Source organism: Onthophagus taurus, chromosome 2, assembly GCF_036711975.1.
Source record: "Onthophagus taurus isolate NC chromosome 2, IU_Otau_3.0, whole genome shotgun sequence".
Taxonomy (NCBI): domain Eukaryota; kingdom Metazoa; phylum Arthropoda; class Insecta; order Coleoptera; family Scarabaeidae; genus Onthophagus; species Onthophagus taurus.
The window spans coordinates 16676652-16694922 of NC_091967.1; the positions used below are offsets into that span (position 1 = coordinate 16676652).

Consider the following 18271-nt stretch of genomic DNA (forward strand, 5'->3'; position numbering starts at 1 on the left):
CTTTTTTAATTATTTTCATTTGAAAATAATTAAAAAAGGAATAGAATTGGTGCAGTGAGTTTGCCGTATAATGTCAACTGTTGATTAATTAATCTTTGCCCTATATGAACGTGCCAAATATTAAAGTTATTTATAGGATGTGATACCTAAATACACAAGTTTTTTTTTTAATCAAAATCATAATGCCTAAATCATTTGTCGAGATCTACTTCATTAATTATATTATAAAATGTGTTAGTTAAAAACACTTTTTGTAGTAAGTATGTACATTTACACGATTGAAAATAAAATTTACAATTGTGTTTATGAATATAAACAACAATATAACAAAAAATTTTTTTAGGTGCACCAAATCCAAATTACCTGAAGATATAACATGTCCTGTGTGTGATAAAGTATTCATAAATAGATTAAAATTAAATCAGCATTGCCGTCAACATAAACCTAAATCATTTTGTTGTCAACTATGCGGAAAAAGTTATAAAAAAAATTATGAATTGCAACTTCATAAAGAAAGACACTTCAAGAAAAAAACGATCCCTTGTGGAGTTTGTGGAAAAATGCTCTCTTCAGATATAACTCTAAAGAAACATATGATTGCGTGTCACCTCAAAGAACATCCGTTTAAATGCGATCAATGCGATAAAGGTTATTTATCAGAAGCTGCTTTAGATAATCATAAAAAGACAGCGCACGATGGTGTTGTTTATAAATGCGATCAATGCGAAAAAATTTACAAATGGCCACAAGCTTATAAAAATCACGTGAAAACACATGAAACGGGATATATAAAGCCAGAGCACGTTTGTATGATATGCTCTAAAATATTGGGATCGAAAAGTTCATTACAAGATCATTTACGTACTCATCAATCGATAAAACGTTATATGTGTGAAATTTGTGGAAAAGGAGTTACATCGTTGGAATCATTGAAAATTCACGAACGCGGTCATAGAGGAGAGAAACCTTTCGCTTGTAAACATTGTCCAAAAAAATTCGTATCAAACGCGTTACTTCGACCTCACGAACGAATTCACACCAATGAAAAGCCTTACGTTTGCCAAACATGTAATAAAGCTTTTAATCAATATGGGTCTTATAAAATTCATACGAGAATTCATACAGGTGAAAGGCCGTATGGTTGTCATCTTTGCGAGAAACGGTTTCCGTCGCGAACCGCGTTGAATACACATCTAAAAAAACATTAATTTATATATTTTAATAAAATTTTATTTGCAATTGAATAGTTTTATATGTCTACCTCGTTTGTATAAATAGTAGCAAATAAAACTTATTTAATAATTTATACAATATTAATACAACAACATTTTTAGGAATCTTTTATCATCATCAAAAGAATTTAAATGTTCCGTCTGCAATCAAGGTTTTGAACAAAGAGCAAAATTAAAAAATCACATGCGTAAACATAAACCAAAAAATCGATGTTGTGACGTATGTGGAAGTAAGTTTAAAACCAATCAGGAATTAAACAAGCATCAACGAACCCATAATTCACAAAAAAACATCCCATGTACACTTTGTGAAGCAACATTTATAACGGAGGTTGGCATGAAACAACATATAACAAGCGTTCATCTTAAAGCGTATCCCTTTAAATGCGATCAATGCGATAAGGGTTATTTATTCGAATATATTTTGAACAACCATAAAAAATCGGCTCATTTAGGAACGGTTTATAAGTGTGAGAAATGCAATAAAAATTATAAATGCAGGGTTGCGTTTAAACATCATTTAAAAACGCACGAAGTGGGGTACAAAAAACCGGAATACTCCTGTTCGATATGTTCAAAATTGCTGTCTTCAAAGAGATGTTTAGAATCACATCTTCGTACTCACGAAGATTCAACAAGATATGTATGCAAGTTTTGTGGGAAAGCATTAGGTTCTCGGCATTACTTACAAATCCATGAACGCACACACAAAGGAGACAAACCTTTTGTGTGTCAATATTGCCCTAAAGCTTTCGTTTCAAGTTGTTTGCTTAAAATGCACGAACGCATTCACACCAATGAAAGGCCGTATGTTTGTAAAGTCTGTAATAAAGCATTTAATCAACTTGCACCGCTTACAATTCATACCAGAATTCATACAGGTGAGCGACCGTATGGTTGTCATCTTTGTGATCAACGATTTTCTTCAAGAACTAATTTAAATTTGCATCTAAAAAAGCATTAATTTAATTTTAGTTATGAATTCAGTATTTCTTTAATGACAATTAATAAATAAAAACGTAAGATCAATCCTTTGGGTATTTTTATTTTTAAGAATAATGTTAACAAGTAGTTTTTGTCCTAAGTAATTTGTTCTTTTTTTGTAGTTTAAATTCAACATTGTAATATATGTTTGATTTATAAATAAAATCAGCTCCAGCTATATACAGGAAGATTCAAAAAACCGCTGACAGACTTCTAGAGCAGGTAATACATCAAAAATTAAAATGAAAAGAATTAATATATATGGGGTCGCAAATACATCCTTAACGAGATATAGGAGGTCAAAGTTTCTTTAAAATTAAAATTTATCTGCGATAAAAAGCCCTTTTTAAAAATATTTTCAACGCCACTGCTAATTTTGTTAAACGAGCAGTATTTTCGTGTAGTGATTAATTATCTATCAATTGGGCACTTACAAAACTTTGATTAAAGCAACAGTTTTTGATTGGATTTACACATTTTCTACAAACATGTTTTTCTTAAAAACTATTTTAATTATGAACTCAGTATTTCTTTAATGATAATAAATAAAAACGTATTAATATTAACATGTGATTTTTGTCATAAGTAATTTGTTATTTTTTTTTATGGTTTTAGTTCAACATTATATATGTTTAATTTATAAATAAAATCAGCCCCAGCTATACAGGGTGATTCACATAAGAACCGACACAGAGCAGGGACATGTAGAGGACAATAAATTAAGATGATTTAACGCAACTTATTTCTATACTAAGTAGTACCCCCGAGGAATTATAGGCGTTCAAAGTTAGGTCTTAAATTTTTAAAGCATTGAATATCTTCGTAATACATTAAGGAAAAACCAAATTCGGTATACGTTATGAGTGTACCGAAGGTATTAATTGGTAGCAAATTGAGACCAATTGAGGCATTTCAAAGGGTTGATTAAGGGTGATGGTCCCCTCAATGTTGACAGATTTTTTTAACCTTTTGGTGGATTTAATACAGTATTACCTCATTTCGTGTGGAATTTAATTCTAAAACTTTTTTTACTCTTATTATTTTTTAAAAAACATTGTCGTTTTCATAAAAACGCATATAACTAAAGACACGTGTTTCGTTAATGCTACTTAAAATCATCGAAAATTCAGTAGTCGGCTATGAAATTGTACGTCAAACTTGACAAATAGGTTATAAAACCTTGTTGTCAAATGATTTTATAACCTATTTGTCAAGTTTGACGTACAATTTCATAGCCGACTACTGCATTTTCACTTATTTTAAGTAACATTACGAAATAAGTGTCTTTAGTTATTTAAGTTTTTTATGAAAACGACAAAGTTTTTTAAAAAATAATAAGAGTAAGAAAAGTTTTAGAATTAAATTCCACATGAAATGAAGTAGTAATGTATTAAATCGGTCAAAAGGTTAAATAGATCTGTCAAAATTTAGAGTACCATCACCCTTAATCAACCCTTTGAAATGCCTCAATTGAGTTCAATTTGATACCAATTAATACCTTTGGTACACTCATAACGTATACCAAATTTGGTTATTCTAGCTTAATTTATTACGAAGATATTGAACTTTTTAAAAATTTAAGAGCCAACTTTGAAGGCCTATAACTCCTCAGGTATACAACTTAGTATAGAGGTAAGTTACTTTAAATCATCTTAATTTATTGTCTTCTACATGTCCCTGCTCTGTGTCGGTTCTTATGTGAATCACCCTGTATAATGTTATTATCAAAAACAAATATCATGTTCGCTATGAAGAGATGTATTGTCATGTTGTTATACTCTATGTTAATAGAAATAATTAATTATTTTAGAAAAGTTTTCTATTATTAATGAGGATTGAAAATAAAATCCAGTGTTTTTAAACTAACTTTTAACGTTTACAGATTGTTCTTTTTATTGGGATATACGGTTGTTATAAAACTAATGTATAAAATGATCTTTGACTGATGGTAGCATTGTGAAGAAAAGATGTTTGTGTATTAGAGAAGGTATATTAGACCACAGATACCATTCTAAATATACTAAAACCCCATGTAATTTTTTAACATCAGGTAAAATTGTTTTAGATTTAACGGCATATAAAATACGCCAATAGAATAAATCATCTTTCTTCATTCTATACGATTTTGACGTAAGACCTACTTAGAAGTCACTTTATTGCATACAGAATATGTTCTGTGGAAGAGGAAATTCGAAGGCATTCGAAGAAATTAATTCCGCCACACGAAGATTCTGCAGAATCGTTGAAAACTAAGGAAGCTCATATAAATGCGAAAAAGCTTACAGATATAAAGCCTGAGCACGTTTGTATAATATGAATTGATATATATCGATCGATAAAACGTTATATGTGTGAAATTTGTGGAAAAGAAGTTACATCGCTAGAATCATTGAAAATTTAAACGTGGTCATAGAGGAGAGAAACCTTTCGCTTGTAAACATTGTTCAAAGAAATTCATATCAAACGGCTTACTGCAACCTCACGAACATATTCATTCCACTCTCCTTTGAAAAGGCAAAGGGTTTTCCCACTTGGTTTTCATATAATACCATTAGAGTAATTCAAAAGAAAAGGAGGGCGCACTGTAAATGAAAGCGTTTTGGCAACCGACTTGACTACCTTACTTTTTCAATTCTAAGGAGTCGTGTAAAGTTTCTAATCCATCACAATTACATGGAGTATGTTAGAAGAACTGAAAGCAATTTCCAATCTGACCCAAAGGCGTTTTGTGCTTTTACTAAGTCTAAGAAGCGATGATCCTTCTACGATGTCATGGAATGGAACTGTTGTCAGCGACGGTGTCTGAGTATGCTCATTGTTCGCTGATTTCGTTTCTTCTGTTTTTGATGATCCTGCTCCAATCCAGCAGAATGTAGATTGTGTAGAAATGGATGCCCTTCCTTTTAGTCAGATGTAGTTTGACAGAATTGAGGTTGAGAAGGCCCTGATGGTATTCCATCAATTTTAATCAAGGAATGTTCACACTCTCTGTCCCTTCCTTTAACTATTTTATTTAATGCTTCATTAATAATGGGTGTCTTTCCTTCATTGTGGATGCGGGCTGTTGTTCTTCCCATTTTTAAATCAGGGGACCGTGGTGTTATATCTGATTACCACCCCATATCTGTTTTGCCAGCATTTGGGAAAGTGTTTGAGAAAGTAGTTTATGCACGTCTATTCTTTGCCTTTAAGTCTAAAATCAATTGTAGATCACATGGTTTTTTGTTGGTCGCTCGGTTGAGAGTAACTTGCTTGAATATACCCAGTACATCTTATCTTCTCTGGATGATTCTTGTCAAGTTGATTCAGTTTATACGAATTTTAGTAAAGCTTTCGACCGGGTGGATCACAACTTACTTCTGTTTAAGCTAATGAAGTTTGGTGTTGGCTTGCTTCCTATCTGAAGGACAGATGCCAGATTGTTTCGGTTAATGGTTTTTTTTCTAATCTTGTGTCGGTTCGTTCTGGTGCTCCACGGAGTAGCCATCTGGGCCCTTTACTGTTTACTATTTATGTTAACGACATATTTGACGTCGTTAATTATGCCCAATATTTAATGTATGCTGACGATTTAAAACTCTTTCTCCGTATCTCCTCACCTCGTGATTGTTCTAGACTGCAATCTGACTTAAACAATCTACATGCTTTTTGCTTAAATAATAGCCTTTCATTAAACTTATCAAAGTGTAATATTATTTTCTTTTCTAGGAGGGTGAACACAATCCACTACAATTATAGCGTCGCTGGTGAGAGGTTGCAACGTGTCTCATTTATTAGAGATTTGGGTGTTACATTTGATTATAAATTATTATTTGATAAACATATTAATACTGTTGTCTCCAAAGCCTGGCGTATGTTAGGATTTATTATGAGATCTACGGTAGCTTTTTGTAACATTGATGCAATTAGAAATCTCTATTTTTAAATTTTCCATTCAATACATTGATTACGAATCAACTTGCACTTCTTTTCGTATATTAACCCTCAACAAGCGTCGCTTTTGTGGGGGTATGTTATATTTTTACAAACTTTTGAACAACAAGCTTTTCGCTTTGACTTTCTATTTATGACACCTACTCCTAGAACCAATGCCTGTCAAAACTCTCCTTTATTGAGAATGGCAAAATCAGCAAATCGTGTTAACATAGATCTGCTTCAGCATTCTTTCTATGCATTTAAAAAACTGCTCTTTGCTGCAGTTGGTGTGTTGCCTCTAGCGTTCATTTGATATTTGATTTATGATATATTTATATCATCTAGGCTTAGTTTTAGTTTTTTCCTTTTGATTCACTTTTGTACCATTAATATTAATTCATTATTATTGTTGTGAATTGTAATTTTATTTGTATACAATTGGTTGTTTGTGGTACAGTGTTATTGGATTCGACCTGTTTCTGTACCCACATGAGATAAATAAATAAATAAAATAAATAAATACCAATGAAAAGCCTTACGTTTGCCAAACTTGTTAAAGCATTTAATCAGTATGAGTCATATAAAATTCATACAGGTAAAAGGCCGTATGGTTGTCATCTAAAAAAACATTAACTTATATAAATTTTAATAAAATTTTATTTGTAATGAAACAGTTTTGTATGTCTACACCTCGTTTGTATAAATAGTAAAGCAAATAAAACTTATTTAATAATTTATACAATACTAATACAACATTTTTAGGAATCTTTTATCATCATCAAAAGAATTTAAATGTTCCGTCTGCAATCAAGGTTTTGAACAAAAAGCAAAATTAAAAGATCACATGCGTATACATAAACCAAAAAATCGATGTTGTGACATATGTGGAAGTAAGTTTAAAACCAATTATGAATTAAACAACCATCAACGAAGCCATAATTCACAAAAAAACATCCAATGTACACTTTGCGAAGCAAAATTTTCATCGGAGATTGGCAAGAAACAACATATAACAAGGGCTCATCTTAAAACGTATCCCTTTAAATGCGATCAATGCGATAAGGGTTATTTATTCGAATCTGTTTTGAACAACCATAAAAAATCGGTTCATTTAGGAATGGTGCATAAGTGTGATAAATGCAATAAAAATTATAAATGCGGGTTTGCGTTTAAACAGCATTTAAAATCGCACGAAGTGGGGTACAAAAAACCGGAATACTCCTGTTCGATATGTTCAAAATTGTTGTCTTCAAAGAGAAGTTTAGAATCACATCTTCGTACTCACGAAGATTCATCAAGATATGTGTGCAAGTTTTGTGGGAAAGCATTAGGTTCTCGACATTATTTACAAATCCATGAACGCGCACACAAAGGAGAGAAACCTTTTGTATGTCAATATTGCCCTAAAACTTTCGTGTCAAATTATTTGCTTAAAATGCACGAACGCATTCACACCAAAGAAAGGCCGTATGTTTGTAAAATATGTAATAAAGCATTTAATCGACATGCGTCGCTTACAATTCATACTAGAATTCATACAGGTGAACGACCGTTTGGTTGTCATCTTTGTGATCAACGATTTTCTTCAAGAACTAATTTAAAGGTGCATCTAAAAAAGCATTAATTTAATTTTAATTATGAACTCGGTATTTCTTTAATGATAATAAATAAAAATGTGTTTAGATAAATCCTGTGGCTATTTTTATTTCTAAGAATAATATTAACAAGTATTTTGCCATCTCGATTTAATTATTTTAAGTCCAATTTTATTCCAAGTAAGGACGACCATACATCAACGAATCAAAAAAAAAGCTCTCAATCTGTCAATCCGGAAGTCTCTCGTATTGAGTCAAATTAAGTGCGACCCAGTTTGTTTAATCAATAGAGAATAGTGTACCATGTAAACCAGAAAAATTGTGTTATGTTGTTTAAATGAAGTAATAAAAATCAAGTAAGAGGATTGATTCTATGTTTAAAGAAATAATTAAATTAAAAAAAACACCATATATCATATCTATATCACGTAGCTATTAACACAACTGATGAAAAGTTAGTTCTATGAGAGGAAAAAAATTATGCGAGCTTTATACGGTGGATATGGAATAGATGTGGGAGGAAAAAGCTGGGTGTGATATTTGGACAACGAATTGATGCAAGGATGTTCAAATTTATTTTCTTAGGAGATTTTGGAAAGGTTGCTAAGAAGTCAAAGGAGAAGTGTTGTGGTGTTTGAGGCAGATTCATAGGAAGAGAAAAATATTTTAAAGACAAACTCTTTTAACATGACGAAGAATGGGCCTTAATAAATTAGGAAATTGTATTAGTTAGCGAATTCAATCTAAAACAACAGTATAATTCTTCAGTTTTATTTCAGATTTTGTTGATCAAAATTATCACTGAATTACTTTAGATTCAAGCTTTATTATAAAACATATTTATCGTATATGTATTTGTTTAGATATATAGAAAACTATAAGAATATATTTTAATAAACAATAAAATAAATAATTATGTTTCATATATCCCTTTTATATCCTTTATTATTTTTTATTTATTTTTTCGTAACATATTCAAGACTGATAAAATGAAGATCACATTTAATTTTGTGTAATTTTAATCATCTTTATAACATCGCTTTACGTATGTGTTCTTTTATGTTCTCAATTTAATGAAAATTATTTCTTAACTAATAAATATACTTTTGTAGGAAATCAAAGAAAATTGGTAAAAGGTGTATACTTACACGAAAAAGAAAGGATAATAATAATACTTCACACGATGATGCAACAATTCGATTAAACGAGCTTATCATAAAAGATGAGCCATACGATGTAAATTCCGATGGAGAAATTAACCAAGTTGAAAACACCAAGAAAGAAAGTGAAGAGAAAACATCGGAAGCGATACTTTGCGAAGTTTGTGATCAAACATTTACCAACAATATCGAATTCTGCTTACACACGATTACTCATAGTGAAGATGGTAAATATCATTGTTATCTATGTAATTATAGAAGTGCTTCGAAATATAGTATCGAATCACATATCAGAACTCACGATGGCACTGCTAAGTACAAATGTGAAATATGTAATAAAGGTTTTGGAATAAGGACACATGCTTCACAACATAAATATTTTCATAGCGGAGAAAAACCGTTTCAATGTGAAATATGCGGAAAACATTTTATGTTTTCCTGGTTCTTAGCATCTCATCGAAGATCTCAACATTGGGAAATACTAACCGGAAAGCCATTAGTCAAGTACGATTGTCGAATTTGTAAAAAACATTATACATCATCAACTGGATTAAAACGCCACCAAGCTAGCATCCATAATATGGGGAAACGTGAAGCATCGCGCTTGTGCGATATTTGCGGTAAAAGTTTGTCTAGTAAAGAAAAATTGAAATTTCATAGAAGAATTCATACCGGATACAAACCATACGCTTGTACGGTGTGTTCAAAAGCATTTACAAAAAAAGAACAATTAAAAGAACACGAAAGAGTGCACACCGGTGAAAAACCGTATATTTGCAACTTTTGCGGAAAAGGATTTAGTCAAAGAAGTCCTTTAAGAATACACGAACGTATACATACCGGTGAACGTCCATATAGTTGCAAAATATGTTTTAGGGGATTTGTTTCTAAAGGAGTCATGGACATACACATGAAATCTTGTCAAGGACAGACTCGACAAAGTTCTCGCAACACAAATAAAATATAAATTATCTCTAATTTTTTTCTTATGTTATTCATATATTAGTATATTTTTATGCACATCATTAAAATTTATGAATTATTTCCAATTATGGGTTTGCTGAAATAGTTTAAAAAAATGTATGTTATTGAAATTGAATAAATAAAATATCTAAATAATATTGATGTTTTAAATATAAATGTTTTATTTTTATATGCAAAGGTACGTTCGCATGTTGGCCATCGATAAAAATACAAAACACTAATCCGAACATTTTTTAGGATAATAGAAGACATTAATTTCCAAGAAATTAAACGAAAAAGTTTAAAAATGAAAGTTTAAGAAGTGATTATGTTTTACATTATTTATTTGTACATCTCCTGATCACCATTCAGATTTATAATGATTTTTAAAGTTGCTATGTGAAAATAAAGACATAGGTGTTACTCAAATAATTTATTATTAATTTGAAAAACAAAATTAGCAGTAAAGTACATGACAGGACTAGGTAAATAAAAAGATTTTTCTTCCAAGTTTAAACTTTTAGCTTCATAATTAATAATCTATATCAATTGGTAACGAAGAAGTTAGTTTTTACTGGATTAGCTGCGCTGATTACCACATTTAGTATATTGTCCAAATGACTTTCAGGTTAAGCCGTGCGTTTTTTGAAAAAATGTTTGACGTTTCGGATGCCATGTTGCAACCTTTTTCAGAAACAAGTTCGAAGTGAGGAATTCGGTTAAAATTTGACAATAAATACATGAAAAGGTAATTAATAAATAGTTGACATTAAGTTGACAATTAGTGTCTAATTGTCAACTAAGTTGTTTTTGTCAAATCCGGGTGGAGAAGGCTTCATTGAGTTCACTAACATCTTCCGCACACACAAGAGGAAAAACAACGATTTGCCAATTGAAACAGTCGTTATCAGCCGATCAAGCGTCCCATTAACAGAGGAGGAAACTAAAGTACTCGCTAAAGGCTTAAATTACGCAGTCGCTCCAAAGAGGGTTCCCAAAGAAGAAATTATATGTGAAGTGGAAGCGGCTATTCGCAGAATACCTGCAGTTAAAGCAGAAAAAATTCTTCAAGACATAGAGAGTGCTTAAAACAGCAAAGCCACCAAAATCAAACTTAACAATGAACGAAAGAAGAGCACTAAGAACGATAAGGGAAAAACTAGACAATATCATCCTACCAGCGGACAAGGGGAATGCGACCGTGGTTATGGACAGAAAGGATTACGACCTTTCAGCCACCTATAAGAAAATAAAAAAGGACCCAACCAAGAAGATAGCAAGAAAAATGAAAGAACTGGTAAAATCCACAGAAATCCCAGCAGATTAACAGAGAAGCTTCTTCGTACAGGCTCCAGTACTACCAAGGATATATGGATTACCCAATTTCCATAAACCAGACGTTCCACTATATCCTATTGTCAGTGCCATAAATTCTCCCACCTATCAGCTAGCAAAACACCTTTCCAAGATTCTGTCTCCTTTTAAAGATAAAACAGAGTCATATGTCAGAGACTCCACACATTTTGTAGAATCAATTAGGAGTATGAAGCTAGACCCTCAGGATATGCTGGTAAGTTTCGACGTGGAATCTCTATTCACCACAGTACCAGTCAAAGATGCCGTGGATGGTCTTCGCCAGAAACTCATCCTGGAGGGTTTGCTCAAGTATGTCCCGTCGACATATTTTAGCTGGAATAGGGAATTCTACGAGCAATGCGAAGGGGCAGCCATGGGATCACCTCTGTTTTCTGTGATAGCAAATTTTTACATGGAAATGTTTGAAGAGGAAGCGTTAAATAAGAGTTCTTCAAAACCGAAGCTCCGTTACGTCGATGACACTTTCGTCATCTGGCTACATGGAAAAGAGCAACTCCGAGAATTTCTAGACCACTTCAATTCACAGCAGCCCATCATAAAATTTACCATGGAAACAGAAACTGTAAAACAGCTGCACTTCCTGGATGTGTTAGTCACTAGGAAGACAGATGGGGGCATGGAACTGGAAGTACATCGAAAGAAGACGCATACGAATAGGTACCTGCAGGCTTCATCCTACCACCACCCACAACAGAAGAGGTCCGTGATTCAAGCCTTATTCCAGCTAGCAGAGAGAATTCGTCACTTCGAACTTGTTTCTAAAGAAGGTTGCAACATGGTATCCGACACGTCAAATATGTTTTCAAAAAACGTACGGCTTAACCCGAAAGTTTCTAGGTCTAGTTTTAGTTCTAGTGATACTGCTAGTTTTAGTTTAATTAACACCGGCCGTGAAAGCCTTCGTACTTATATATAAAGCAACTTTACTATGTAGGTACAACTACTTGTGAAGATTTATTTGAAGCATTATGTTTCCTTACAACCAAAATATTTCGTCCCTGTCGTTATGAAGTTGCAAAGTGCCGAAGAAAATTGTAAAAAAGGTCCAAGAATGCGTTGAAGAACAGAGTTGTCCAAAAATAGACAGTAACAGGTGACTTGAAATAACGTTATTTTAGTGAAAAGAGAACTTTTATGATTTATCTTCGCTTGTCTGTGACCTGGAAGTTATTTCCAGCGTAAGGCTACCTTTTTGAGGCCTCCCAACTGTTGATTACTTGTTTTAGGAGTCTTTTGTAGTCCACAACAGGGTTGGAGTCCAATGAAGGGCGTTGTTACTCTTTGGCCAGCTTGTCCATCTTTTCTCTTCATTGCCCGTAACGAGTTCTCTCTGGTTGCTGGTACACTCTCTGATCAGTGCGGAGAGTGATAGACAATTTAATTTATACTTTAATATTCAGTCTCCTGGGCCGATTCTACCTCGAAACACTATTCTTTTGTAAAGTAGAAACCTTCGCAATACAGCTTTCGAAATATCAACGAAAAGAATCCCACGAGATGGCAAAGTCCCAATGCCCAGCGATCAGCTATTCATTCTTCATGAGGACTTGAATTGTCACCCATACAAAATTGCTGTTATTCAAGAATTACAGCGTCAAGATTTCGCAACTTCTTGACCCATCTTTTGTTGGGTCCATCTAGGTGGCAGTCTGCAAATTCCTTTTATATGGGTTTGGTTTCAGCAGAATGAATCACTTGCGTTTATGGCCCAGCTAAGAAAATTATTTCTCATTACGTTGATCTCACACCGAGGTGACATTCCATGGCCGGTCATTCGCTAGATATCTTGTAATATATTATTTATAGATATTCCGTCCAGATAATCAGGGAAAGCTATTTTGATTGCTGAAAATTGGTGCAAATGTATTATTGACTAGGAGATTTGTCTTTGCACATGTCCTGATCATTCGTTACAAAACTTGCTTTACCTTATAGTTATTGGTGTTATTGGTCTATTAAATTTGTTTATTAAAAAAGAGAAGAAAATAAGAAAGTAGGTCTTCACAGCAGATTTACAAGCGGTGCTCCTAAATTGACACACTTTTGAAACATTTCTTGTTATTTATGGAATGCGATCGAAGGTGCCATGATAGGTATATAGTGCCTAGAAAATACAGTACTTTTTTAAATTATTAATCCATACAGTGAAACAACTACCATTTCCATGCCGATTATATTGCTGTATGTGGGCAAAGAAGATTTTATTTATTTGATTTATTTCGACTTATGATTATTAAGTCATTTTAAAAAAATGAAAACAAATAAAAAATGTTTTTGTAAAATCGTTGTTTTACTTTTTATTGTTCTAATTAATACTATACATTAGATATTCACATTAAAGTATAGTTTTACTCAATAATATCATTTTAGGTTAAGCTGGGCTTACACAGATCCACTCGAAGTTAAATACATATGTGAGGGAGGAATTAAATTGGAGTACGATGAGAAAGAATATGATGAAAAAGAGGTTGATGCAAAAGAGTATAATGTTACAATTGAAAATAAATTCATAGTAAATGAAACATTAATTAAACCACCTTTACAAACAAGTAGTATTCTTAGAACACTTCTTAGTGGTAGAAGTTCTCAACAAGTGAAAGTCGAATGTCCAGAACAACAAGAAACTAGTTCTTCAGTTATTTGCGTAGTTTGTAAGAAATCTTTTACGGATCCTTGGGCTTTAAGAACACATCAGCGTCGCTCGCATAAAGTTACAACAGATGGTAAAGAAAAGAAAAATAGAACTTATTTATGTGAAGTGTGTGGGAAAGCATGTACGGGAAAATTAACACTTGATGATCATTACAATTTTGTTCACACTGGTACAAGACCTTACACGTGTCCTCATTGTCCAAAAAGTTTTGCAACGCATAAATATTTGGTAATTCATCAACGAATTCATTCGGGGGAGAAACCTTATGCTTGCAAACATTGCGGGAAAAGTTTCACCCAACGATGTACGTTAAAAATACATGTTCGTGGACATACCGGTGAACGACCATATGTATGTCATAAATGCAAAAATTCTTTTGCATCTAGAACGGTGTTGAACAAACATTTAAAAATTTGTGCAGTATAGTTTGTATTATTCAGTTAATTCCTAATAAAATTTATAAATTACTCTTAATATTATTGATTAATCAAAAATATTTTTAATTAGAGTAAATTTCTTGTTTCAGAACTTTACCAAATATTATTCGTATTTATTATTTTATTGATATGTTTTTTGATTCAGATTATTAACTCATTAAGTACACGGTTTGTTTTCGTATAATTTATAAATATCAATGAGAAAAGAAAATATAATCAAATATTTATCTTGTTTAACAAGTAGTGTCAAAAACTCCACAAAACTAGCTCAATGGTGGAAAAGTCTTTTGACGGACACTACTTCGTTTCTTAAATGCTTGTATACTCAATACTATGTATGATGTAATTGTAGTTAATTTTTGAAACATACTTATCGATTGGTGATCTATTTTTTATATTGCTTCGCCGGTTTTTATCAAAAAAGGTTTTAAATGTTATAGTTTAGATTTAAACTTTTATTGAAACGTTCATCTTTGACCAATTAAGACTGATTCTGGAGTAAACTAAAGTTTGTTACCGATTTAACTAAATTATGTAACTTTCATGTATTTATATTTTGGTGCAATAAACTTAATTTATTATATGAGTCGACGTCTAAAAGACAGATCTAATAATTTCTAATTGCCTTAAATTTACAAACCTATCTATATTTTGCAATATTTTCCAATCGTTTTAAAAATAATTATAGGTACTCTTCAGACCAAAGGCTTGTAACAATATATAAAAGAAAAAATTCATTTGTGAGTCATAAATATGTATGCTCAGTTCGAAATAAGTCAACCAAAGTCTTGTACGATCTATAGTCAACAAAAATTATCAATCTAGATGTCCACCAGATCCACTTAACAAGATCATCTATAAAATGAGTTGTATTCGTTGTAGGTGACCATATAAATCAAAGTCATCTTTCTTAAGACCTTTTAATAAATGTCAACGTACAGCAGTTCATGTGAGGTGTGTCAAAAATTGTTTAAAAGCGTACACACATAATAATAAATATAGCTGATAGTAAGCTAGATACTGCTAATAGAAGACTGGGTCTGCTTAGAATTGATGAAGTACTGCTTGCATAAGATTGTACACTGCTAGTAGATGACTAAATGTTGCTTGCAGAAGACTACTTCCTGCTTCCAGAAGGCTAAATACTGCTAGCAGGAGCAGAATACTGTTAATAGAACTCTGGGTCTGCTTGCTGATGATTAATTCCTGCTCTAAGAAGGCTAAATACTGCTAGCAGAAGCAGAATACTGTTAATAGAACTCTGGGTGTGCTTGAAGATGATTACTTACTGCTCTCAGAAGGCTAAATACTCCTGACAGAAACAGAATGCAGCTAATAGAATGTATGGGTGAGAGATCATTTAGTTGTAAAATATGTAAGAAGTCATTTAGAACGAAGACCATTTTAAAGGAGCACATGAGAATCCATACTAACAGCAAACCATTTGTTTGCAATATATGTCAAAAAAGTTTTGCCCAAAGACGTGGTTTACATATACATATTAGAATACATACTAACTCTACATTAAGAAAGCATTGTAAAATACATATCATATCTTTAAGTAATATTTGATGTATTAAACAATCTCGATTAATAAAATAATTCTATTACATATCTAATTTTATTGCGGACATAATTGTAACAAATTAATCCAATTATCATTATTATTAGAGCTTAAACTAAATTTTTTATAATTATAGGTACTTCCCAGAGCAAAAGTTTGAACCGAGGACTTGTATGGGCTGTAACAAAACATATACTACAACAGATTCTTCATTTGTAGCCCATAAATGTAACTGCACAGCCGATCCGCTCACTCTCAAGGTCGTCGAAGAAATGTGTTGTAACCGTTGTGAAAGAAGTTACGAAACGAGAGAATCATTTATTAAACATATTCAAAAGTGTAAACGAAATAATGCGCAATGTGAGGTGTGTCAAAAAATATTTAAAACTGTGGCTGAAAAAAAAATGCACATAAAATTGGTTCATAAAAATGGCGAAAACTATTTATGCGATATATGCGACGAAACTTTTCAATATAAATCAACATTTATCAACCACACAAAGCGACATTTAAACCAACGCGACTTTACGTGCGATGAGTGCGGTGAGAAATTTCTCGTGAAGCGTACCTTTGATTATCACGTTTTGTCAAAACATAAAGGTGTTAGATATGCTTGTAAAGATTGCGGACAAGTATTCGCTAGTAAACGGTATCTTAAAATACATTCTGTCAAACATAGCGATGGTTATGAACAACAATACTTCTCATGTTCTGAATGTAACAAGAAGTTTACGCTAAAAAGGACTTTAAACCAACATATTAGACGTTGCCATTATGGCAAAACCTTAAATATCTGTGAAGTATGCGGTAAAGGTCTGAGATCCAAGTCAACTTTACGAAGTCATATGAGGATTCACACTGGGGAAAAACCATTCGAGTGTGAAGTGTGCAAGAAACCATTTAATACCAGACAGTTATTAAGGGTCCATATGAGAATACATACTAACAACAAACCGTTTACTTGTAACATTTGTGGAAAGGCATTTACACAAAGAACTACTTTAGTTGTTCATATCAGAACTCATACTGGAGAGAAACCTTATCCTTGCGTAGTTTGTAATAAAAGATTTTATACTAGTTCTTCACTAAAAGTTCATTCGAAAAGTCATGGTTTACCTTTAAGCAATATTTAAAAGTATTGTAATAATGAAGTGAACAATAAAGTATTTCTAATACAAATTGTGTTGTGTAGTTTGTACTATGTTAATTGATGTAAAATAAGATGTTGAAGAATGAGTAGTATCCCTCCCTTTCCTGCCTCAATCTCTTTACGGCACTAAATCTGTACCCCAAGTATGTGTACTCTCTTACTTCCCCTCCCATCTTCAATCCTCAGTCTTTCATCCATCTCCCTTACAAAACTTCATCATCTTCGTTTTGTCTACGTTTACTGCATCATTCGTCCAAGTCATCGGTACACTTGGATCAATTCAGTCTGTTCCCCACTCCAGTCTCTCGTCTATATCTGCAGTGTACAAAGCAAACAGGACGGGACTAAGCCTCTTCTACCACCTTTATTCTGGCTGCCGTGTCCACATATATCTTTCTCTCCTTTTCTATCTTTCTTCCCAAAATCCCCCTTTTCTCTCCATCTCGCTCCATAACATATCTCTATTTGCCCTATGAAACGCCGCCATTAAATCTATAAATGGAGCATAAAACTTTCGACACATTGTCTATTGTTTCCCTTCCCTTTCTAAAGCCTGCCTGACCATTTGGTAGAAAGTCCATCTCCTCTACAGTACCACTCCAAAGTGTATCATATTTTGTAAAATTTGGCATAACTTTTTTGTAATTTGACCAATCAAGAAGAAGGCAAAATACTGCTGGCGGAAGCAAGATACTATTAATCGAATTGTAGATCTACTTGCAGAACACTACTTTTTTCTTCTAAAAGGCTAAATACTGCTGACAGAAGCAGGATACTGTTAATAGAATTCTGGATCTGCTTGCAGAAAACTACTTATTGCTTCCAGAATGCTAAATACTGCTGACAGCAACAAGATACTGTTAATAGAATTCTGGATCTGCTTCCCGAAGATTACATATTGCTTCCAGAGGGCTAAATACTACTGGCGGAAGCAAGATACTATTAATAGAATTGTAGATTTGCTTGCAGAACACTACTTATCGCTTCCAGAATATCAAGAATATACAAATGTTATTATTATTATATCCCACTAAGTATTAAGTTGGTGTTCAAATAAAATTGTTATAAATTATTTTGTTTATAAAAACTGGTGTGATTAGTATAATTGATTGTAAACCTTCAATTACCAAATAACGTTAGAACATATTTTAAGGTATACCAGAACATACATATAAATAACTGCTGATATATTTGAGATGGGATCATTGGTACTGATTCCTATCAATTGATTATTGACGTTG

At 32.6% G+C, this 18271-nt stretch overlaps 3 protein-coding genes across 8 annotated transcripts in view; all 3 read left to right on the forward strand.

The window, feature by feature from the left end:
• The window catches only part of LOC111428766 (zinc finger protein OZF-like), a 72082-nt gene that overhangs the window by 36885 nt on the left and 16926 nt on the right, over nt 1-18271 (forward strand). Inside the window, exon 5 of one of the 6 annotated variants that reach the window (XM_071194385.1) lies at nt 8839-10005. The exons of 4 other annotated variants lie outside the window; for them this stretch is intronic. In XM_071194385.1, the coding sequence (XP_071050486.1) occupies nt 8839-9853 (1015 nt within the window). In that variant the 3' untranslated portion in view covers nt 9854-10005. Of the gene's footprint in view, nt 1-343; nt 1241-8838; nt 10006-18271 lie in introns of those variants that run through there. One more of the 6 variants, XM_023064447.2, reaches the window with a different exon arrangement.
• Nucleotides 6880-8827, forward strand: LOC139429135 (zinc finger protein 431-like; the record flags this gene model as incomplete). The annotated part of the gene is made up of 1 exon (XM_071194626.1): nt 6880-8827. A coding segment is annotated over one exon (876 nt), but the record flags the coding sequence as incomplete, so codon positions are not given.
• LOC139429136 (zinc finger protein 569-like) lies at nt 14302-17059 on the forward strand. The gene is made up of 2 exons (XM_071194627.1): nt 14302-15887; nt 16017-17059. Exons 1-2 carry the CDS (start codon nt 15643-15645, stop codon nt 17011-17013), a joined length of 1242 nt encoding a protein of 413 aa, XP_071050728.1. The 5' UTR covers nt 14302-15642; the 3' UTR covers nt 17014-17059.